This window comes from Barbus barbus (assembly GCF_936440315.1).
Source record: "Barbus barbus genome assembly, chromosome: 4".
Taxonomy (NCBI): Eukaryota; Metazoa; Chordata; class Actinopteri; order Cypriniformes; family Cyprinidae; genus Barbus; species Barbus barbus.
In genome coordinates this window covers 12,537,947-12,563,962 of record NC_136732.1, presented here as the reverse complement: position 1 = coordinate 12,563,962, position 26,016 = coordinate 12,537,947, and the positions used below count along the sequence as shown (strand labels likewise).

The 26,016-nt window shown below is 37.2% G+C and overlaps 1 protein-coding gene across 1 annotated transcript in view; it reads right to left on the bottom strand.

Moving 5' to 3' along the window:
* The window catches only part of LOC306868928 (transmembrane protein 104-like), a 56,742-nt gene extending 31,072 nt beyond the window's left edge, over positions 1-25,670 (bottom strand). The window contains exons 1-8 of the mRNA XM_079415405.1: positions 25,404-25,670; positions 25,081-25,169; positions 23,451-23,572; positions 20,610-20,691; positions 19,370-19,466; positions 19,191-19,271; positions 15,375-15,474; positions 14,012-14,108 (exon numbers count right to left, since the gene is read on the bottom strand). Of these exons, the coding sequence (XP_079271531.1) occupies positions 14,012-14,108; positions 15,375-15,474; positions 19,191-19,271; positions 19,370-19,466; positions 20,610-20,691; positions 23,451-23,572; positions 25,081-25,125 (624 nt within the window). The 5' untranslated portion in view covers positions 25,126-25,169; positions 25,404-25,670. The remainder of the gene's footprint in view (positions 1-14,011; positions 14,109-15,374; positions 15,475-19,190; positions 19,272-19,369; positions 19,467-20,609; positions 20,692-23,450; positions 23,573-25,080; positions 25,170-25,403) is intronic.
* Between the last annotated feature and the right edge of the window lie 346 nt (positions 25,671-26,016).

Genomic DNA, 26,016 nt, shown 5'->3' with positions numbered 1-26,016 from the left:
TCTGATTCATTTAACATATCTTTATAGAATTACTAATCAGAAATTAAGTTTTGATATTTACGGTAGGAAATTTACAAAATATCTTCATGGAACATGATCTTTACTTAATATCCTAATTATTTTTGTCATAAAAGAGAAATGCATAATTGAGCCATACAATGTATTGTTGGCTATTGCTACAAATATACCTGTGCTACTGATGACTGATTTTGTGCTCCAGGGACACATATTGGTTTTATTCACCGTGATGAATCGTTTAAAGTCTGACTTGAATTCAACTTTGAACACTCCACTTTGAGATTTTTCTTGTAAAGTGTTTAACCAAGTGTGCACACACTTAAATATTGACTACATATTTTGGCAGCAGAGTGTAGTCTGTCTGATCATTTTACCAGCTACAACAGTATGGCACCATAAATGTTTACCATTTGTAGCTCAAATCACAACATTTAACAAAATAATACCTAAAAGTATTTGTTCATAAACTTATTTTGGTTTATAAAATGTGGAAAGTCAGCATTTTGTTTTTCATAATGCCAATTAAGTGTATAAGTGCTAAACTAGAATTCTGCATTATTGTATCCAACATTAAATTAACTATTTTCAAAAAATCAAATATAAATCTCGAAAAATCACCCTTTTCAAAATAGAAACTCACCCTGTACCATATAATAACCCAGCTAATGCTAGATGCTTCAATGTATAATGGCTTGTCTGTATTTATAGGAGCTGGTGTTTACAAAGAGCATTCTGGAAAGGATGAACTGAGACCTGAAGAAGAGAATCTTGCATCTGTCCCCAGTACCAAGCAATCAGATGTTGTTGACCACAGCTCTAAAAACGTTGCCTCTGTTGGTACACAGTGGGAAGACCACATCTTCGAGGAGCATTCTTACATCAAGAGACAACACAGTGTAACTTATGTAAACCAGTCAACGCAGTGCGATACTTTCAAGCCTCCTAGTCTGATGAATGACTATGACTCAAATCTGTACACTGGTCTCCCACTCCACACATTTCATACCCTTGTAGCTGTTTTGCGTCCCCATGGGAATCTGTCTTACCAGACTGAAATTGAACAGCAAATCTTGCTCACACTAATGAAACTGAAATTAAACCTGTTGATAGAAGATCTAGCCATTCGATTCCGTATATCAGTAAGCCAAGTGAGCAGGATAATTTCTTTTTGGATTGACACCATGGCTGTAGTCTTGAAAGATCTGATACCATGGCTTCCCAAAGAAACAATCAGGGCCACAACACCAGAGTCATTTAAGCAACATTATCCCAATGTTACCTGTATCTTAGACTGCAGTGAAAGTGAAGTGCAAAGACCAAGGAACCTAGACTCAAGGTCTGAATCTTACAGCCACTACTATGCTTGCAACACTATCAAGTATTTAGTGGCTATTGCACCATGTGGTCTAGTAATGTTTATATCTGCAGCATATGGGGGACGCTGCAGTGACAAATTTATCACGTGTGATTCTGGCATTCTTGAATATCTCCATCCAGGAGATGAAGTGATGGTGGACAGGGGTTTTTTGATTAGAGACTTGTTGTTTGAAAGACAAGTTAATTTGATAATTCCTCACTTCGCCAACAAAACACAGCTGACAGAAGAAAAAGTCACATGTAGTCGCAGAATTGCAAATGTAAGGATACATGTTGAACGTGCAATTAGGAGACTGAAAGTATACAAGGTGTTATCACAAACTTTGCCTATCACCCTTATGCCAAAGATAGATAAAATTCTGCGTATATGTACAGCTTTAGTGAATTTGCGTGGTGAACTGATCCGTGAAGCAGAAAATTAAGTTATTTTAAAATGAAATCTGGTCTTCATTTACTCTCCCTCATGGTGATTTTTTTTTTCTTCTATTGAACACAAAAGATTATTTATTTTATTTTTTTGGAGAATGTTGGTAACCAGACAGTTGATGATAACCAATGACTTCTATAATCTTTTTTCTTTCCACTATCAAGTCAATGGTTACCGTCAACTGTCTGGTTACCAACATTCTCCAAAATACCTTCGTTTGTGTTCAACAGAAGAAGAAAAAAAAAACAGTAAATAATTACAATTTTAATTTTTGGATAAACTATTCCTGTAATGCTCAGACTGCTGTATTAGTCATGTATTGTACATACAAGTATTTAATAACAATACTTGACATTTGTAATTCTAAAAAAATCCATCTCAATATTATTTCTATTTCATTTTACTATGTACATATATACACTTTAATCTAATAAAAAAAAAACATACAAGGAAATATCAAATAAATACAAAATTGTTTTGAAAACTTGATACATTAAAACTTTTTTCCTCTCCATGTCAGCATCTGTACACTGTTTTTAAAACTCTGGTAATCTTTACCTTACCAGTAGGTTAAGCTTTTTTGACTACATGTAAGTATTTGTCATTCAGTTTGAATCGTCTTGCAATGAATTCATCTACTACTCTAGGAAGCATCACTGAGAAGTAAAAGCCTCTCAGATGAGTAACCTGGTGTGTTGAATACTCTGCATCGTATGGTACATTTATCAGAATGTGTTCCTTTGGAGACCAGACAAGTAGTTTTGCCATTCTCAGCCCAGTACAAAACATCCCTAATTGTATCTGTCTATAGTAGCCCCTGACTCCGTTCCTCTGTAATTCAGGCTTCCCATCAACCACTTTGATGTCACTATTATTCATAGTGAAATGGTCTGATAGAGAGGTGGTGGTGTTCTTGGGAACAGGGCACTTTATTTCCAGAAGTTCCATACCATTTATTATGCCATCAGGGCTTGTAGACAGCCATGGCTCTGTCAGGCTGACCCTGATACCTGAGTGGGAGACCTGTAGACCTTTTTCTACAAGAAGGCTCCGAGCTATTACCTCTTTCTCACTCCCATACTTTGTAGCTGCATTCCCCCGAAAGGTAGGAAAGAGATGCTCTCTCATGAATTTATCAGGATTTGTTGTTGCTCGTACTGGTACACGTTTAGCTGAACTAGCAGTGATCCTTATCTGTCTTGCACTATGCCAAACCTCTGACAAACTCTGATTTTGTGTTTGAATCTCCAATTCAGCTGCCTGGTCACTATTCAGTTCTATGTATTTGCTGTAAAATGCTTTACATTTACTGCAAGTCAAAGTCTCTCCATGTGGTTGGTGGAGTTCTAAGCTGTCATTGTCATCCCCTTGCACTGATACATTTGCATTGTAGCATTGTTCAAAGAGTGGTTTTGTGTCTGATGAACTGACTCTCTCCCTGAAGTCATGATGTGTGTCATAGCTTGGTGTAGATGGTAGCCTTTCTCCCTCTCTTGTAGATGAAGCACTATATACATCCTCAGCTTTGTGATGTCTAAATGTTATCTGACTAATTCTTTTCTGTTGAAGGTTTTTTCTGGTTCCTGCATTCCATCTACACTGTTCATCAGTGCAAGATAGCCCTGTCATACCACTGGTTACAGCATTTTGCACCTTTAAAAAAAAATCAGTACATAGTTTACTTTATTATTTCACAGTACATAACTATTACCACTTTTTAAGAGCTAAATAATTTAGGGAAAAGTAATTAAATTACATTAATTAACTAATTACACCCAACACTGGTCACAACTGAATTCTTGATATCAAAAATTTGGATTTGAATGACAGCTTATGGTGACATTTAGCTAGTGAAAATACAATTACAGATATCAAGAATTCTAGTCTTCAATAGTTGAAATTTAATTCCTGGTATCAAGAATTAGCATTTTAATTAGTGAAAATTTAAATTGTTGATATCAAGAATTCATATCCTGTGCATGAATAAAAGTCAAAACGGCTTATACTCTATTTATAAATACCCACCTTCCACAACACAGCAGCAGCATGGCTACAAGACCTGCCAGGGCCAGCTACACAGGAGCATCCAGCTGTTTCCACTACTCCGTTATTTTGTAACATCACCCACGCGATGTGATTGGGTTTATTTATAGACTGACTCGGCTCTACCTCCGCTTTCAGTAATGTAAATTGCTGATGTTTATGACAAAGTATTCGTCCAATTTTATTACTGTGTAGATAACTGTATGCTTTCGTGCTTTTATAATTTCTAAGCTCCTCGCCATCTACACCCTCAGACAAAACAAGATAATTGATTATGTCAACATATGTGACTGCTGGCCATTGTTTCATATCATCAATCCAGGAGGTGGCGCTGGTCAACTTCATAGGATGAGGAACACACAAAGTTACTTTGTTTACGGTCTTTGTTAAATAGTCTTGATTGTGCAGCCACCGCGATCTAATATTGTCATTGCTTGTTGCCATTGTTGACGTTAAAAGTACAAGTAAAACAGATTACAATCGTCGTTTCAGAGCTGTCCAAACAATTCTGTAACCATAGATGCATATCTCTGTAACTCATCAAGCCGCTAACCGGAAGTTCGGAGCATCCTGCCTACATGTACGCGCAAAGCATAATGGGTAATTTCGCGTTCCATGAAAAAGGTCTATAAGTTAAATTGAACTTTTATTTTGACGGGTTGTAGCAGACCTTTGAGTTTAGTGTATTTGACAATGTTTTTTCTCAAATAAAACTGGCTCTCTTTCAGAGCAGCTCTGCTGATGTTCATGTTTATGTAGATGCTGAGAACACCATTAGTATCATGCATGCATACTTCAGTATGTAGTAGATAAAACGGCGCCACTCATATCTACTTTTGATTTATCCATCCATCAGATTGCGCGTTTTAAGTGACAACCTCGTTAACGTTATACTGTAAATCCCATGTTCACGACTGCACCGGGATTCCCTCTGCATCACAGAAATTATACGGCCTTATAATTTTTTTTTTTTTTTTTTTTTTTTATTTATTTATTTTTTTTTCATTATTTTTCTTAAACCGTAGATATGCACGTTTACGGTATGATAACCGTGTACGTTCAAACCGCGATAGACCGTTTTACCGGTATATCGTTACAACCCTATGTACGGTAAATGCATAATACCTGGTTGCGATCATTTACAAAAGAGCCCGGTCTCTTTTTTTTAATTTAAACACATTTAATTTTGACTTTACACAGACTTTAAAATGGTAGTAATGAGGATACAGTGGAAAATCTGAATATTTAAAGGTGCCAAAGAATGTATTGATACAATATTTTAAATTGTTCTCTGATATCTACATAGAAGGTATGTGGCTTAAGTAAATTCTCCAGAAACAGTTTTACATGTCGATTTACAATCCTAAGATTTCTCCCCAGAATGAAACGGTCTGTTATTGGCTTATTTGGAAGGGTCATGAATAATAATGTTGAGCTCTGCTCTGACTGGCCAGTTCACAGTGCGGCTCAATGTTGAGCTCTGCTCTGATTGGCTGTTTCACAGTGCGGCTCATTTCAGTAGCTCACAGGAAGGAAACACAGGGAAAATATACATTTAAATACGTTCTTGCTCAGTTATATCGTTGGGTAATTATACTGTAAATAAAATGCAGGCATCAGGGAGCCGCTATTAATATGCTGGGCATTGAAACTGCTTTGGAATGCATGATCGCATTTTACTTTCAGTTCCGAAATTCGCGATCGCACGAACTTTGTTTATACTATGGAGCGGCAGTACTTGCCACACATTTTACAAGATCAGATGCTTGTCAGTGGTGCTCAGGATTTGTAAATCATTCGCCATCATCCTCAGGCATCTCCCCTTACTCTGTTTATGTGGTAAAAGAAATCTTATGTACTGTAACAGGCTACAGCTAGCAAGGAGCTAACCATGTCCCTTTAGTGGCTCGCGTTATTTTATTAGAACGCGTTATTTGCTTTCCATGCCTTTCTGAAAACAGACACCAACCCATCCCTGCACAGCCTGGAACATAACATTTATTTCCATGATCTGCCATGTTCACTGATGGTTTGGTTGGCGGCTGGCCTAGAACATGGGCGGGTATATGCAAATGTTGGGGGCGTAACTATTAGTGATCCCGACTGTTACGTAACAGTCAGTGTCATGTTATGATTCGCCTATTTTTCAGTGGTCTTTTTTATTCATGAGATTTACATAAGGAGGAGGAAACAATGGTGTTTGAGGCTCACTCTATGTCATTTCCATGTACAAGACTCTTATTATTCAACTACGCCAAGGTAAAGACAGTCTTCCATTCTATGGCACCTTTAAGCTAATCCTTCAAAAACGTTCAAGAAAGTCCCTGCAAGAAAATAAATGTTTACAAATGTTAACAAAAAATACTGTAGGTGAATTTCACTGTATTATTGCATTAGACATTTTGAACCAACTTTGCAACTGGCTGTTTGGTCCAAATCATGGTTCCTCTGGGAAAAACAAAAACAAAACTAATGCATAAAATAACTTGTATACATGAAGGGAAATTATGCTGCGTCTTAAAGAGATAGTTCACCCAAAAATGAAAATTTTGTCATTGATTACTCACCCTAATGCAGTTTCAAACCCGCAAGACCTTCGTTCATCTTCATAGCCCAAATGAAGATATTTTTTATGAATCCAAGATCTTTGTGACTAGGGCTGGGTATGGATTCAGATGTCCCGATTCGATTTCGATTCGCAAGCTTGATTCGATTCTCAATTTTTTTTGTATTATATTCAGTGAATATAGTTTTAATACAAAAGCTATTGGTATTTCTAAAAAATGAACAGTAAACATCAGTTTACAAATGGTGAATTAACAAAAAGAAATTAAAAAACCACGGGCCTGTATTTTAAACCTATTCTTTTTTTGTATAGGGTCCTTTCTTAAACAATAAAAGGGCCCTATAAAATGATGTTCTTAATTTTTCTGGTAATCAGATGAAGGCATAAAACATTAATTTAATTTATCCTAATCAAATGAAAATTAAATCCTTTTATTTTTTGGCAAACAAAGTGCTGCACAACAGAGGTTTACTGTTAAAATTAAAAAGAAAACAAAGATTACAGATTAAAAACATTAAAGATTAAAAAAAAAGATTTAATATTTATTAGTAGTAGTAGTATTGAGTCTTATATTCTGACAGTTTCTTAACGTTAAACTAAAGCTTTATTTTGACGGGTTGCCGTGAGGAACTTGCAGCTGCTGTGTATCATGTGATATGACGGTACTTTTCTAAAATTAAATGGTAAAATGCTAATGAAATGACTCTCAGAGCAGCTGGAGATGATATTTGTGTGTTAATTTCATCATATTTGATGTAAGTCATATACATCATGTATATGACTTACATCAAACACATACACTTTTCTTGTAAGTCATATACTTTAGATTCATTGCCTGACCTGAACCCCATAGAGAATCTATGGGGTATTGCCAAGAGGAATATGAGAGACACCAGACCCAACAACGCAGATGACCTGAAGGCTGCTATCAAAGCAAACTGAGCTTCCATACCACCTCAGCAGTGCCACAAAATGATCATCTCCATGCCACGCTGAATTGAGGCAGTAATTAAAGCAAAAGGAGCCTCTACCAAGTACTGAGCACATATACAATAAATGAACATTTACTGTATATGTACAATACACCTGTACTTAAAAAAAAAAAGTCGTGACGTATTGTCAAGTATGGTGACCCATACTCGAAATTGGTGCTCTGCCTTTAACCCATCCAAGTGCACACACACAGCAGTGAGTAGTGAACAAATCCACACACACACACACACACACCGTGAACACACACCCGGAGCAGTGGGCAGCCATGCTGCGGCGCCCGGGGAGCAATTGGGGGTTCGGTGCCTTGCTCAAGGGCACCTCAGTCGTGGTATTGAGGGTGGAGAGAGCGCTGGACGTTCCCTCCCCCCACCTACAATTCCTGCCAGCCGGGGGCTCGAACTCGCAACCTTTCGGTTACGAGTCCGACTCTCTAACCATTAGGCCACGACTTCCCCAATACTTCACAGAATTACTGAATTTCACAGGAAAGATGTGTTTATTTTTTATAAATAAAAAAACTATTTCTTTAGCCAATTATTAAAGTATTACATGTTACATGGGCAGTTTATTCATTTTTAAGTATTTGGGAATTTAAGAACAAGTGGAAAATGTGCTGAATGCTTCATTTCATCCAAGTGAAATTAACAAGCAGTTAGACTTAATTTACATTCGTTTTAAACGCAGAGCCAGGCGCGAGTGGACACAGGTTGTGCGCGTGCGTCAAGCCTCGTCCATATTGCCAGATGTGCTCGTGAGAGACTTGAACCGGACGCGAGACCGTGAGTATAAAAGAGCATTACGAGACAGGCTGCGTGTGTGCGGCTCCTCCGTGATATGCGCAGCGTGGGGCAGAGCTGAGCGAGAAGCATTCAGAGACATGGGCTGTGTGTGCGGTCTTCTGAATTAGCGAACATGCAGTATAATATATATGTTTTCTTTAGTTTTAATTTGCCTAACTTTTGATCTGACCCTTTTTAAACAGTGGGTGTTTAGCAGTTGGCTTGAGCAGTGCTGATCGGGGAGAACGGAGGTGCTCTCACTCTGTTGGTTAGTAAGACTGTCACTCAAGGCTGGCAGTCGTGCATATGCTCTGGATCAGAGTAATATCGCGTCCACATCGCAGGCTTTGTGATTAGCAAATCGCAATGTCTCAAATCGTGACTGCGATTCGATTTCGATTAATCGCACAGCTCTACCAGGTAGTTCTCTCTTCAAAAAGTTAGCAGGCAGAGGGGGACATCACAGGGTTATCCGTTGTGCCAGTGGAATGGCAATCTGCTTGCCGCACGAGGCAGCATCACGTGTTGCTTGCAGACGCGCCTGTGTATTATATATAACTTTTTAGTTTTAGTTACTTTTTCTTATTTGTAAGTCGCTTTGGACAAAAGCATCTGCTAAATGACAAAAGTAAAGTAAGTAAGTAAAGTATTAATCAGCCTAATTTGCAGCACAATCGGCCGATGCAGATTAATAAAAAAAAAAAAAGCCAAAAATCGGTCGGCCGATCAATCGGTCAACCTCTACAAAGGTTCCTCCCATCAAGATGGTTAAGGAAATGAGCTTATTTAACAAGGACCCATAGAATAAAGGTGATCATGTACAGCCATCAATCCCGCTTCCCCTTCAGAATAATTACCAGCCCAATGAGGAGGAGGACACCTTCCTGTCCTTGATATAATTTACAGCCTCACTCCCCATTATCCATTCCATGTATAAGCAGATCCACGGAAGGCTCTCAATACTTTCCCTAAATTAATCAACAATGTCTTGGACATGAACTCAAGTATATCTTTTAAACTTTCAAGTGCTTGTTTGACAACGTTTCGGTCACAAAGATGCATGTTAGTGCCTAATGGTCAGATGCCATTAAAGCCTGAACAGATACTCTGGTTCTTTAAAAAGCTCTTTAAACTGGACACTGAAATGAATCGACAGCAGATGAAGTCTCAGTCTACTGATCTTCTTAACAGCTTGCAGTGAACATGGCAGATAAAATGGCAGTTTTACACAGTGTGGACCTTTACTACTGATCAAAGCCGCTACTTGCCGGGCAGAGAGGCATGTCTGACTTTACAGGCAACAAAAAGACTCTGCCTTAGCCATACCCATTTCAGACAACCCAAATAGATCTAAAGTCTTTCACAATTGACAAAAATGCTTAATTACGGGTAGAAAAATTACTATTATTTTGCTTTGAAATGCCGCTTTTTGTCCTTGTCCCAAAGCCCTGATATTTTCAGAGAATTGTCTCATCCGTCTTGGACTTTAAAAATATAGCATTGCTCAGGGATAGCTGTTGAGCCAGAGCTCAAAAATAGCTCTTTGTTTGCTGTGCCACTAGAACAGCAAGTGCTGGAATATTATTTATTTATTTTTAATGATGGGATAAAATAGTGACAGCAGTGATCTTCTTAACACTTAAAAGGGAGAAAACTGAAGAAATGAGAAGAGAACGAAATGAATTAAGCACATGCTGTTACATACACACTGTCCATTATGAAAACTAATGTGCAACGAGTCATAAAACATGGAGTGTAAATTGGATCATAAATGTAATAATTACATAACTGCCTCAGGATTATTCAGTGAATATATTTATACAACGTGCCCTGAATACAAATATATATTAGTTAATTATACGAGTAAATTAACTTAATTAATATTTTAATATAAAATGTATACTATACTTGGCTGCGTAATTTACTTTTATTTGCATTTTAATAGTAAACTATTAAAATATAAATAAAAGTTGCCAGATGCCAATCCAAGCAAAGTTCTCCTTCCATTTCAGAGAAAAAGGACCACAGATTTCACCTGATCAGACACATTTTTAGTGTTATACTTCTGCAAATTTATATTCTAAATAATTTATGCATAAAACTATTTTATGCTACTTTATACAATACTATATAATATAAACAATGCTCACATCTGTTCCTGAAAGTAAGCGTCTTTACATTTGATATTTTTGTTCTGTGGAACAAAATATTTTGAAGAATGTCAGTATTATAGAGGTTTGGAATGACATGAGGGCAAGTACATTTAAATATTTTAAAAACCCTTTGAGCTTGGCTTTAAAAGTATGAATTTAACCAAGAAACTGCCCAATTTTATGACACCAATCACAGCTGGTTCCATTACCAAATTCATTATACCCGTTAAACCACCATTACTTTAAAGGGGTCATATGACGTTGCTAAAAAGAACATTATTTGGTGTATTTGGTGTAATGCAATGTGTTTATGTGGTTCGATAATAAAACACATTTTCCACATACTGTACATTGTTGCTCCTCTATGCTCCGCCCTTCTGAAAAGCACCAATTTTTTACAAAGCTCATCGTTCTGAGAAGCGAGGTGTGCTCTGATTGGCCAAATACCTCAAGTGTGTGACGGAAATGTTATGCCCCTTCCCATGTTGTGATGCCGTGTCCCGGCGCGACGAGAATAAAAAATAACAAAACCAAAAATAAAAACATTATAAACAAGGCATTTGTTGCATTCAGTGAGAACATAATTACTGATTATAATGACTCATAAGGAACGTACTTACAGGCTGTGAGTCAGAAGCACCAGACTGTCCTTGCGACGTTGGAATTGCCTCACTTTATAGTGTTCACAGTCGTTCATAGTGTTCACATTGTACTCTCTCCTAGGTTCAAGAAGCAGTCCTCCGTAAAATGTGCTGCACACACTCGAATATTTGCATTGTACTGTTCTGGAACAGTGTTGTAAATTTAACTTAACCACTGATTTCTAGTTGTGTCCTCTTTTGGAAGGCCAAACAAAATACTTTCGCTTTCACAATGAAACACGCAGCGTCTCCACGACATGGCGTCGGCAACAATACTACAGTGGGAATAAAAATCACGCCTTCTTTCGTTGCGTATACATTTGGGCAGTGTTATGCAAATCTTCCCACACCGTGACGTAGACATGTGGGAGCTTGTTTGAATGAGCCGTTTACAGATCTTACATATGCACAAACAGCTTGTAACACTCCAAAGACAAAGGAAAACATGAAATCGCATTTTCTTTAAAAAACAAAGACATCTAGTCATCCATTCTGACTCATCTCTACTATATATGTCAGAATAAAGATACTGAAGTCAGGAAGTTTTACACAATGTGCAGTTGTGTTGTATTAGGTGTGAACAGCCGTTAAGCAGTACAAAGAAGAACAGCAGTTACAAAGGCCTTTGCTGAGACATGCAGTTTTTTAGTCCAGCACACTCCATTCCTGGAAACTCTTAGGCCGCATTCCCCTAAAGACATCCATAACATCCCTCTTTGTGTGTCACAGGTAGAGAAAGAACAGTGTCACGGTCTGCCGCCCACTCAGGGATTATAGTGAGGCAAGGTGTTATGTGAAGGCATAATATCCCTCTTAATCTTCCCTTTTTTCTTTTCTAAAGCTTATGCCATGAGGCTGTACTAATGTGTCAAACATCAATCCCACCGGCCACAAGGGGATACAACTGACCATCGCTCTCAAATATTCTCAGGCAAACCACGTACGGCTACAAGTCAAAGTCAAGACGCACCAAAAAGCAGAAAAAACTAATGCATCTGCGCTAAGGTAGCTGAGGGGTCATAACTCACTCTCTCTTAAAGGCAGGTTTCAAAAGTAAGATAATTTAGGGATATATTCAAGACACATTACAAGAGCATATGGGCAAAATTCAATAATCTGGAATATTTGCTAGAAACATTATGCTCCAGTGGACAACCAAAAAATTGCCATGAATGCATTTAAGATATAATAACAGGTGAAACTTAGATCTTTTCATTTTTCCACACATCATGGCACCTGTAATAGATTTGCGCTACGTCTCAGCAACAGTCTTCTTAATAGGACGGGAGAAGATTTGCATGATCAGCACGGATCTAGAATGCAAGGCCAGATAAGTAACAAGGACTCGGGTTAGACTAACTTGCTTTGATTTGAAAGAAATGTACAGTGTGTCAGTGAGGAACTGCTAATTAACAACGCGATGAAAAGCAATCAAAGTGATGAACTAACATCAGTGTTCTCAGACAAGCTCAGGTATATGACGAAACTGAAAACAAAGTTAGTGCAAAGACGGGGGATTTATGTAAATGTCACTCATTTGCATGCAAATGTGACCTGACATTTTTGTGGTCATGTTAAAACACCGAAGCACCAATGCGTGCTTAATTTTGCTGACGTGTTAAATTTGATGGCAGAGTCTTAAAGAGTGAATCTCACAAAACATCCTTGACTCATATTTCATCACAAGATTTAAAAAAAAAAAAAAAGAGTCTCAAAATTAAGAAATATTAATTTGCACCAAAAAAAAAAGAAAAAAAGAATTAATCCTATTTTTAGGATCGTTAAAGATTTGTGATTTATTGCCATTTTCATGTTCATGACAAATAAGCACATTTTTGCCCCCAAAATCTCATGTAATGCAGAAAAAGTTTCTACACATTAATCTCATATAGTGATGAAAATCGTCATTTCCAGAGACTATTATTTATTTTTAATCAGAATAAACTAAATTCTGTACACTTAAATATATTAACAATATTACATTAATATTTGAATAATCCATTTAACACTTAAACAATGCACAGGTTTTTAATATTACAATAAGAAATTGTTTTTTTGTATAGCTGTAACAAGAATTGCCATGTGCTTGGCATCCTGTGGCACAGATTTTCCTGGTCTGATAAAGCTCATAAAGTTGGTGGCTCAGACATTTGGGCCCTATGGACATTCCCCAGACTCAAAATTGGTCAATTTTCTTCTCTCACAACAACAGAGACAGTTGGAGGTGAAGGTGAGAGGAACAGAACAGCCCCAGCGACACTCGGTTCATAAGCCAGCGGATTAATCTTTCATAAAAAAAAAAGATGATTTATTTAAGGGCATGTCCAGAAATAAAATGAATGATGGCCTTCTAGTCAAACAATTCAGAGTTTGGGACTGGAAAATGTGGGTTATGTCTTTTAGCATCCTAAATGGCTGCGTACAGAAATTATCTAACAAACTAAACCCAATTACAGCCGATACATACATAATGTCACGGCATGTGACCTCATCTTAAAACTCAACAGGAGATGACAAACTGAGCACGAAGGGGGAAAAGCTCCACATCTGTAAGGCAAGCACATATTGGCACGTTCTAAAATCAGCATAATTTCCTGTGGTTAAAACGCAGTAAGAAGCTTATCCATGCGATGAGATTAAAAACAAATAAAAAAAAAGCTGAAACAATGCTTTTTATTGGCAGGCGGGACAGCCACTTCCCTCATTTCTAGAGATGAAGGAGGGTGGAGCAGAGCGGAATGAATCAGCACATCAATCACTGCTGCGATGCTAAAGCCAAGGAGGAAATCACACCGGCGTCTTGTGCTGTAGCTCTACGTGAATTTCAAGGGCACTCAAGAGTTTCCTGATATGCATGAGGCGAGGAGTCCACAGAGATTACGCAGAAGTATTAAGTGTCTCGTTTGTCTTTCTTACCTTCAGCCGGTGTGAGTCCAGCACCTTGCCGAGACATAAATTCTGCCAACAAGGTGCCTGTGTTTGACTGTGTTTGTAATGGGCGCTGCTGCACTCACCAGAAACACTCTGTAGGCATCTTTGCGTTTTACGGGGCCCCAGCATGACTCAGTGTCATTGTATTTCACACTCCCAGCACTGCACGAGTGATTCCCACTGCGAGAAGACAAACAATTAGACACTTCTGACCTGAAAATGAAGTTTATAAAAATGACCCCGTTCATCAGCGTTATTTACGTTCTACTGAACATAAACAGCGCTGATTATGTTGATTACGTTCTGGGGTACTCTCCAAAATGGCAGAAGACTGTAACTCGGGGAAAAGAATTGTTGAATAAATTATGTTTTCACTGTTTTCTTTGTGCACAAAAAGTATTCTCGTAGCTTCAAAATTACAGTTGAACCACTGATGTCTCATGGACTATTTTACCGTAGTCCTTCCTACGTTTCTGGGTCTGGGAACATTGCAGTTGCTCTCAGATTTTATCAAAAATTTATTTTAATTTGTGTTCTGAAGATGAACGAATGTCTTACGGGTTTGGAACGACATGAGGATGAGTTAATTATAGGACAGAATTTTCATTTTTGGGTGAACTAACCCTTGGAACTAATGGCTTCAGAACACTTGAAATGTAGTGCACCAAAACTTTATGGTGCTTTATAATGTTTTTGTGCCTTTCGTGGGGCTTAAAAATAACAGAATAGGATAGCTACGCACAATATCGAATTTATACAATATCGAATATCGGTTTCGTCTGACCGATACCCAACCCGGCAGAATATGCCAGTTTTGGAGCCGATACCAATACGGAGTATCGAATCGATGCATCCCTAAGAACAATATAAAGTTATTCTTATGCTTACTTTTTAAAAATTTGTGAAGATTTCACAGCAAAAAGGACCTGAAGGGGAACATTTTTGCAATTATACTAAGAAGCCTATAACTTAATAAAAAAAAAAACAATCAAATGACAAAAGGCATAGTGTACAACAGGTTTTGATCATGTGGATATTTTTGAGGCCTTAGAAATTCGAAATATCAAATATGATAAAGTAGATTTTATAGGATGAAGGCCTGTTCACACCAAAATGAATGCTCAGCACAAAAATTTTAATTTGGTGCGATTTTTGCAATTTATCTGCACAAACCAATGAGTTAAAATAGCAGACAGGTTCAATGAAATATGGCCCAAAAAAGATGCCACATTGATGGCAAACAAATGTTTGCATTGGTTCGAACAGTAAAATGTGAAAGCATCTGCCATAAGAAATTAGCTGAGTTTTTCAATTTTCATGATCTGCAACTAATATGAAATAAGTCAGGTTTTAATGGTTGGACTTATTTTAACATTCAAAACATAAAGCTGATGTTTCATTACTTAATGTCTAGAACAATAACAAGATGGGAGATCCCGAACTCACCATGCGACCTCCATCAGTGATATAGGTACAGCAGCGGCATAAATGGCCAGGTCTCCATACAGGTACACGATGATACAGATGTAGAACATGTTGACGCCAACTGCGGAAAGAAGCATCATCTGTCATTCTGAAGATTCACGGCTTTACATAAAACAGCACTTCAAATACAAACAGGTTGAGATGTTGACCGAACATGAAGATGGGCGGCATCATTCCCAAGAAGATTCCTCTAATGTTCCTCCCCGACTCTATACCCACTAAACGCATGTATAAATCATCCTAATTAAAGAAGCAAGCACTTCATTACGAAATTCCCCCTGCTCTTCTCTTCATTAACCCCACACTCCTCTTCACCTGTTCCTCCATCCATCCATCCATCACTCAGTCCCTGCCAGTTGGAGATGAGATGGAGAGCATTCAAGAGGAAACACATGGGCTTACCATATCACACATTTATCATCACCGAAGCTCCTACGAGGTTCTTGAACGGTCCAACCAACCAATAAGCTCATTAATTACTCTGAAGTCGACTAGCGATAACAGACTATTAAAACTAGATTTAAATAAAGAAAAAAATTAAGATATACTCTTTTACAAGCTTAATTGAGTCATCTTTTCCTCCACAGAAAAAAAAGCAGCAAATGTTGCTGTCAGTTCCAATTCTTTTTATGAATACGAGTGGCGAAAACCTGGCAGAAAATGTGGGAAATTATGAACGTAAAGTCACTTGTAGAGCTTATTTTACAAATTTTAAAGCTAAATTTATAAAGAAGAAAGAGTATGTTATTTAAATATTAAAATATTGAGGTTAATTACTAATATAATTTTTAAAACCAGTTCATTTTACAAAAATTAAATGGCAAAAACCTGGCAGAAAACACAGGAAATTATTAACACCCAAGAGGCAAAGTACTTATTTTACCATTTTTTAAACAAATTTTATAAAAGAGAAAAAGTGAGTCTGTTACTGAGGTCTCTATATTATTTTTGAACAACTTCTCTGAATTAAAACCCAAACTTCATGCTTCATTACCCATACGCACATTATAAATGTAATAAAGAGATGCAATGGTAACTCAAATTTGGGTCAATTTAGATACGCTAATAATTTTTTTGGGCTGAAAACTGATGAATGATGAATTCTAAAATATTTTTTAGAATAGAAGACGAGTTACACACCAAAGTTTAACACTTATGTTTAGGGGTCTGAAACAAATCCCCATCATGAGCCAAAAGTAATAGTCTTAGTAAGCACACCAAAAAACAAAATCAATCATGAACTAATCTATCTCCTCTGTGACATTATCCGAAGCCGACTTCTAATCAACCTGTCAGTGGGAAGGTTACTGTGAACATCCCTGATAAACCAGCGGCCATGAAGAAACCTGTCCAATGATGAAACGAGGGAAAGCCAGGCTTCCTGTTGGTAATTTCAGACCAAAGCGGATTCACATTCTGCTGTAACCTTAAATTGCAAACAAATAGTTGCTGATTGTGTTTTCTCTAAAAACAACCTCCCACCTGCCTGGACAATCCTAAAATCCATTCACAAACATTAAAGCCTCTCAATACAGTTGATTTTGGCATATAAAAAACTGGTTTCTTCCCGCTGAATGGCAGCTCATGGATTGATCACCCCCATTACAAAGACTGCGTTCAGCAATTGCACTAGCATTAAAAAGACAGCATGTCCTAAAACAGGAGGGCAAACGAGTATTATATTTAAATCTACAGTCAATACAAGTCACACTAACTACACTAAGCCCCTTCACAGTGAGTTACGCTTCAATTTAATACATTTACGATCAGAGTCTGCTATGCTGCTCAGGTAGTCATTAGTTTCTCCCAAATGCACCTCCAAAGTGGCCACTTCACTCCATCCCACAATGGGAAAGGTCAGAGCAAAGCAAGCTATTTTAACACATCACGCTTAATAGAATAATGAAGAGGCGACAGGGCGTGCGTGTGACATCCATGCTGAGGAAACACTAAGCTCTGAAGCTACAAGAGTGTGTTTGTGATCATCAAAAGTGAGTGCGTGCAGCACTGGTTTGTTGTAGGATGTAACGAGTGCGCCACCTAGTGGATTCCATGTGCCTTCGTATTGAACCAGTGTCGGGATTGAACTTTCCATTATAGTGCAATATTTGGGGGGGTGGTTCTCATTTTTACAATTACCTAAATACTAACTGTTTCTGTGTTGCCTTTTGTGTCAACTACAACTTAACCGGTTACCTCAATTAATCAGAATACTATAAACCAGGGTTCCTCAAATCTTTTCCTGGATGGCCAATATGCTGCAGAGTTTAGCTCCAACCCTGATCAAACTCACCTACCTGTGATTTTCTGATGATCTTGAAGACTCTGATTAGCATGCTCAGGTGTGTTTGATTAGGGTTAGAGCTAAACTCTGCAGGAATAGTCCAGATTTGAGGATCCCTGCTATAGACCATTACCAATAAAATTCTCTCAACATGCATCGATCATGGCATGTTTATTTGCACTGTTTAATGCTGCTCAAAGATGGCACATTTACACGACAACTGCATTATGCTGTAGAATGTAAATAGCCTAAATAAAGCAAATTAATTCCTGTTATTTAATTTTTTATTACAAAGAACTGCATTATGACAAACCATTGTTGTTTATTGCTCTTGTAATAAAGCATCTAATAATGCTTGTTAATTTTCATTAATAGAATTCATAAAAAATGTTTTGAGTGGGAAAACAGCTTATCATATTCTTGTAAGGCTAACTCAGACATAAGTTGAAGGGATGGTTCTGTCATTAATTACTAACCCTCATGTTGTTCCAAACCCATAATAAGACCGTCATTCATCTTCTGAACACAAATTAAGATATTTTTGATGAAATCCGTCAGCTTCCTGACTCTGCATAGACAGTAATGCAACTACCACGTTCAAGGCCCGGAAAGGTAATAAGGACCTCTTTAAAATTCTCGTAGCTTCATAATATTACGGTTGAACCTCTGACCACATGGATTAACTCCTGCGTCTTCAGATGATTTCTCCTTCATCGGTGACACCTCTCATTGGCCATCGCATTCATAAGCTCAACAGAAATGTGTGTGATTGGTTATAACGCTCAACGCTGCAAAATATGTGTAAAATGAGAGCAGGTCTAAATATACCGTAACTTCTTCCTTTTCACATTTCACATTAATAACAACAGTTGTAATAGATACAGTTTAATTGTGTAGAGGCATTTTGTGTAGAGGAATTTGTGGGGACTTTTAATTTTGGTGGCATTTTTGTCCCCTGGATAAATTTCCGACCCTGTATGGAACAGAGCAGCAAGCCATTTCTGATGTCCGTCCTTTGTTTGATGGTTTGGAAAAGATGCCAAAAGCAATGCTGTTGAGATATTACAAGGCTGCTCTGTGCACTGTTGAGTCAGCCTTTGTGTAGCGCCGCTTGTGAAATGATGCTTAGGAGGGCAAGAATCCTGAAAATAGGAAACTGTATGAATGACAGTCTGTGGTTCAAGGTGAACACGTCTTCTTCATATTCCTCATAAGATTCTCATTACCTGGGTTCTCCGTCTTTAAGCAAGCCTCTCCTTTCCTTACATTAAAGTAGATAACGGATCTAGAGTGTGGTAATTACAACCAAAAGTAATTGAACTAGTTCTAATTACACCTCATTAGCAGCCAATAACCTTGTTCACTGTGACTGCACATTCCAGCAAAACTTGACCTTCGGAAGCCATCTTTTAAGGCCTGTTTAATAGCCTTATAAAGCTAAATGTCTGAAATGAAGATTACATTGTAGCGCATAATGATGCAAGATCTCTTACCTTTATTAAAAAACATGGAGGCCATTTGTCCCATCTCGACTCTCTCGACAATGTCAAAGTGGTCTATATTCGCAGCACGCTCTGTTATATTAGATGACAAAACCAACAGTGAGCTTAAGATTTCGACATTGCAAATCATTATATTGACAAAGACACAAAACAACGCACACAGCACTTACGGACAGAGAGAATGGGCCGCGTCTCGACGGGTTCTGAACGTCCCCGGATAACATCATCATCATCTGAATAGTCCGAGCTGGAGTCGCTGTTGTTAATCTTAAAATGGTTGTGACCACAAAAATGGTTAGTTTAATTATTGAACAAATAGCTTCTAACCAAAACCAAAAAGTCTGGGGTCTGTTTTTTGAAAGAATCTAATACTTTTATTCAGCAAGGGTGGATTAAATCGCGAGAAAAATCTTTTTACAATTTCAAATAAATGCTGTTCTTTTGAACTTTCTATTCATTAAAGAATCTTGAAAATACAAATGTATCAGTTCACACTAAAATATTAAGCAGCACAACAATACAGCACAACAGTTTTCAACAATACTGTTTCTTGAGCAGCAAATCAGCATATTAGAATGATTTCTGAAGGATCACAGGAATCAATTACATTTCATATTATATTCAAATAGAAAGCAATTATTTTAAATTGCAGAAATGTGTGACAACATTACTGTTTTTACTGTATTTTGAACTACCGTTTGATTGGTAGAGTACAGCTTCAGAAGATTTTGAAAATATCTTTGGTGCTTTTTCAGCCTTACTTCCTTTGTGCGGTAATAACATCCAGCTTTGGAAGAACATGAGGGTGAGTAAATGATAATATCAGTATTTTTGGTGAAGTATCCTTTTAAGACAATGTTCTATATGACAGAGAGGACGTTGTGTGAGAAAACGCTTGATAATTGCATCAGTTCACTCAGCTGAAAAGCTGTGTGCACAATATAATGTGCCAAACAAAAACAAAGGTAGCAATTCGTCATGCTAAACTGCAAAATTGGTCATGGCACGCTTATTCAGCATAAACATAAGATATGCACAACATATGCTGTTGCAGAAAAGAGATGATCTATTAAATGTTAATTTTGCTTTTTAAAGTTGTATAGGCCCATTTATTGTTTGCCCGCAAGGTTTTCTATATTCCATTTGTAGAATCATACTGAGCATTGGCCTCATTCTGAGTCTGCTTCAACACATAATAGCTCTATTTTAGTGCTTCTGCCCTAAATGGCCCGGTTTCATTCACTGATAGGTCAGTCTCGTTCAAAGATTCATCGACTTTCTGGCTTGATTACCTGCAGTGGGACGTGCAACATTTCCAAGATCAGTGTAATTTTCACAGGGAATGACCTGAGACTGAATAAGAACATAATGTTCTTATTCAGCTGGCATTAAACTGATGCAGTTACTAACCTCTTCCTGTTCTCTCCTCTTCCAGCGCAGCTGGGCATTGGCAGCGGCCATGGCTTCAATCACAAATGTGGTGGTCATGAAACTGAGAGAAGACAGAAGAGTTAAAAACACGTGTAGCATGTCTTAAAAAACAAGAATAAGGCAAAACACGATACAGAGACAAGCCACTGGCTGGTATCATAAAGAAAATCCTTAAAGGCAACAAAATAACAAATAAACAAATTAACAAAATAAAATAAAGAAATTGACAAATCTGGGTGTTATATTAGACAGCAAATTGTCCTTTGACAATCATATTTCCCATATTACAAAAACAGCATTCTTCCATCTTAGAAATATTGCCAAGCTTCGAAACATGCTACCTGTTTCTGATGCAGAAAAGCTAGTTCATGCATTCATGACCTCTAGACTGGACTATTGTAATGCACTGCTAGGTGATTGTCCTGCATCTTCAATAAACAAGCTACAGATAGTCCAAAATGCAGTGGCTAGAGTTCTTACCAGGTCAAGAAAATATGATCATATTACCCCAATTTTACAGTCTCTGCACTGGCTACCTATTCAGTTCCATATCATTTACAAAATATTATTACTTGCCTATAAGGCTCCTGCGTACCTAACTCGTCTTCTACCACGCTACAATCCAACCCGCTCCCTAAGGTCTCAAAACTCTGGACTTTTGGTAGTACCTAGGATGGTAAAGTCCACTAAAGGAGGTAGAGCTCACATTTGGCTCCCAAACTCTGGAATAGCCTTCCTGATAAGTTAAATATAATACACACATATATATATATATATAAATATATTGTGGAAACTTAATTTCCTGTAGAGCTGTATCGTAAAAAGCGCTATACAAATAAACTTGAACAAATCATGATTTTGCACATTACTTTAAACACCAAACATAAAGATTTTTATTTTTTTTTCCACTAAATGCAATACGTTTCCCCATCTGAAATGACGTATGTTGTGGTCAATAGGAAAAATAAATAAAATTAATAACCGATCATATCTACTTCAAACAGAAAATTAAATACATATTTTTATGTATTATTATACACAAACACACAGACTTTTAACTATATCATTCAGTTCAAAATATGCAAAATATGCAACTGTATGTCATATACATTATATCCATCTCCTCCTATAACCTGTATTCAAAGACCACTATTGTCTGGTCTCTTTCATTGATATACAGCTCCATCCCGTTTCATCTAAACACTCATAACTCTCCCCTGTGCTCTGTCAGTGACTCAGACAGCTGGCAGGTTGGCAGAGGTGATAAATGTGTTTTGATGGCCACAGCACCAGTGGCAGCGGTAACAGGGTTGAGAAGTCAGCTAAAGATGAGCGAGTGACAGAGAGAAATAGCATACAAGAAAGACATGGCTGTGCTCTCACACTGCACACAACTTCTCAAATTCATGCCCAAACTACATGCAAATTGGAGACTCATTCCAGCCCTGTTTGGAAAACCACTACAAAGATTATTGATGGAAATATAATACGCACAGCCTGATATATGAAACCCCAAGATAATCAAGCCTAGCAGCAAGGTATGCACTTAAGACTCGCAATAAGAAAAAAAAAAAAGACCAAACCAAGTGGTTTCTGAAAACAAATGCTGCTAAATGTTCTCTCAAAGCTTTACTTTCTGACCCATTTTTGCGATGACTTTTAGAGTGTATTTAAACTTTGGTGCACATGAAACAAGTTTCCAAACTCTGAGTGAAATATAAATGCAACACGGACCAAACGTGCTGTTTTGACTTAACACAATTTATAAGCTCTTTGTGAGTTGCAAGCTGGTAAAGCAGCAGTATTTGTACACGCATATGAGTGCGTTTAGACCAACACACAAAAATTACGGTGTTAAAAATTACAGTGTGAACGCTAAAACCAGGATTAAATAAATAATTTTATTTTTTGTTCTGAACCAAAATAACCATAAGAATCAAACTACAAGTATAAACACATCCTTAATTTACTGCAATCAAGGAGATTTGTAGTGGATGTATGAAGGCAAGTTCACAAAGGGTGCCACTCTTTTTAAATTTGACCACTTATTCTCAAAATGTTTACTTAAGATACAATACTTATACTCCAATTATGTGCATAGTAATCATTTGATTGAATCGTTGATTCCATTATCTTGCTGTTTGGCAATGTGAACCCTGGTTTATCACAGCATTAAAGGCCTATTTACAATAAAGATAATAATTATTGTTCTAATTCTGTGATAATTGTCCACACCACAACTATAACGATAATGACACTAAAGAATGATATCACAGGAATCACTTCCAGAATGTTTTTTCCCAGCTGATGAATATAAAAACATTGACAGTAAATCAGAATCTATCCTGCTTTAAAGAGCTCGAGCATATAAAGCTGCAGATGACAAAACGGTAGCGTGCTTATAATAAACAGAAAATTGTTGTGCTTCGGTGTGGATGCTTGTAGTTATGGTCACAGATATTATCATTATAGTTATCTTTATTGGTGTGAACAGGCCTTAATGCACTTTTTTTTTTTTTTTACCTAAAAATGCTCAAGGCATGGTTCACATGGCTTACCCCCCAAAAAAAAACTAACAGGGTTTAATACAGAGATACAACAAAACCCAGCAACTGATGGCAGTCGGTGTTTGCAGTCTTAAAGAAATAGTTCAACCAAAACTAACCCTTGGTTGAAACTCATACAAGTTTGGAACAACTTGAGGGTGAGTAAATGATGGCAATTTCTAATTTTTTAGTGTACTATCCCTTTAAGATAGAAAAAGAGAGGAAGAAAGGGAGTGTGATGGATTAAAAAAAAGAGCCTAGAGGGAGAACATACCTCATAAAAGCCAAAAATGAGATGAGGGAGATGCTGACAACCCAACCAGCTGCTGCAAAGGCCTTGGGCATGGTCAGGGCACCAGTGCCAACAATTAGATTGAACATGTACACCAGGCCAACCTACATGAACACAAAACAAACATGTCTATAGCAGATTCAAACGTTTTCAGAGATCACAGATGCATAGAAAATGTATTACAAGAGGCACTCAGGTTTTATCACACAAAGGGGCCTCATTACACGGCATCTGTCTATGTTCTCTGTTCTACTTCCTTGCAAAAAGGATGTGTCTGGAATGTATCACCATCATGCAATTCAATTAGCTAATGTTTGTGATAACTCATTTGAAATGCACTGCATTTTCTCCCACTCGAGTGCACAAGTCACATATTAATCGATATAGTCTACTGTAAATTAGTCACGAGCTTAACAAAATGTACTGTTGATTCCATTAGAAACTGATGAGCAGTTCCCATATTGATCATCTTAAAAAAACAAACAAAAACAAAAAAACTTCCCATTAACCAACGTGAGCAAAACAAAGCAGATAATGGACATACTGCACACTCAAGCTGACACATTATGCACTTTACAGTAAACGTACTGATTTATTTCATCTTATTTCAAGAGGATTCTTTATGAAGAGTTTTCAAATGAAGGCCAATGCATTTTTTTTTTAAAGTTGGGAGCAATAAAATTGCACTGCATTACAGATCTTAAATGGTCTACAAAAATTAAACATGGGTCCTAAAGCCACTTTAGTTAAAATGGTTTTTAATTGATTTTTTTTTTTTTTTTTTTTTTTATTATTATTAAGGTAACTGCAGCTTGAATTCTCACAATTCCGATTTTCGCAGAATTTCAACATTTATATTTTGCAATTTTGTTTTTGTTTCAGCCACGGAATAAAATTGTTGTTTTTTTCTCGCAATTGCAAGTTTATATTTACCAAATTCTGACTTTTTCCCCTCGCAATTCTGAGTTTATATCTCACATTGTCTCAGAATGATGAGACAAAAAGACAAACTTGTTTAATCGTGAGACACAAATGATCTTCTACTTTGACTGTTAGTTTATAACAAATATAACACATTTAACAATTACTCTGTTCAAATGTCTAGCCATTTTCCCATATTGTCAAATGGGAAAATGAGTTCAAGTAAACCACAAGACTACATGCCAAAAACACACAAGCCTGGATCATGTGCTGGTTTCTGCTGATTTAAACCAAACCATTCGCGCATGTTTCTCCTGTTTCCTCAGCTTTCATTTCCTCTTTAAATGTGTAACACAAAGTGAATTGTTCAAATCACATGACTTACAGTGACATAAATGCACCTAAAGACAACTTTTAACTTACTTAAAGACAACTTTTAACTTAAAACAGAACTACTTTTCAGTGGTGTCAGTCACTGCTCTTAAAAAAAAAATCACAGATTTTGAACTATTTCATGAATGCAGGTAGGAAGCATGTCACAAGGACGACCTGACAGTTTGCAGTACCACGATACGGTCACAAGACAAAGAGCTGAGTGTACAGAATAGTCCAACTGACCAGTGTGTTTATGTAAAGTAGGTCAATCAATAACAACTCCATGTACAACCACCTGACTAAATGTAATACTTACAAATGGTGAGTAAGGCTCCCCAGTTTCTGTAATGCCCCCAGCCATCTCGAAGAGAAAGACACAACTCTAAAACCTGAAAGATTACCACCCTGAAGAAAGAAAAGACTGTTTTAATATTTAAATACACCATCATTTTGCCAAAGGGACCCGAGTAACATTAGGCCAGACTCACCAGAGTAACATGACTAGTGTCAACCGTTGTTTGTAATAAACATGTACTGCATTTTTTAAATGTTCAACTGCTTTACGATGTTTTGTGTGACTGTTTCACCACAGCGATATCATTTTCTGAGAGAAAACTTCTGTTAAAAGAAAAGGCTCACCTGTCACCGTGTGAGGCGACTGTAGTTGTCAAGCGAGGTGTAACGTTAGGTTTGTATCACGTTAACAGTTACGTTAGAAATGAACGAGACGTCCTCGGGATCAGCGACGCTGCTCGCGAGCAAATGCGACGTAAAACGCATCGTGCGCACCTCCTCGTTGTTTCATTAGCGGATAATTAAGACAGACTGCAGAAGTTCTTCTGTTTGGAAAAACATAGCCATTAAAATTAAACAGTACACAAGACGTCAGCAAGAAACAGGGGTGGGGCGTAGCAGATCGGAAGTGTTTGCTGATTGGCTGGTTGGATGCGGTGACGTTTTATGAAAAATACCATATATATACATACAAAAATGTAATATAAATTATATATAATTATTATAATTATAATATAAAAAGACGCTTGCAAAGATTTTACAAGTATTTTACGTTATTCAGTCATTAATAAGCAATGTACGTTTTATTTATTTTAGTCTATTATTTGCAAATATCTTATCAGTGCACTCTGATCATTAAAATTTTACATTTGTCTCATGCTCATCAAGGCTGCATTTATTGAATCAAAACATTAATATTGTGAAACCTAAAATAAGTTTTCTATTTTTAATAAAATGT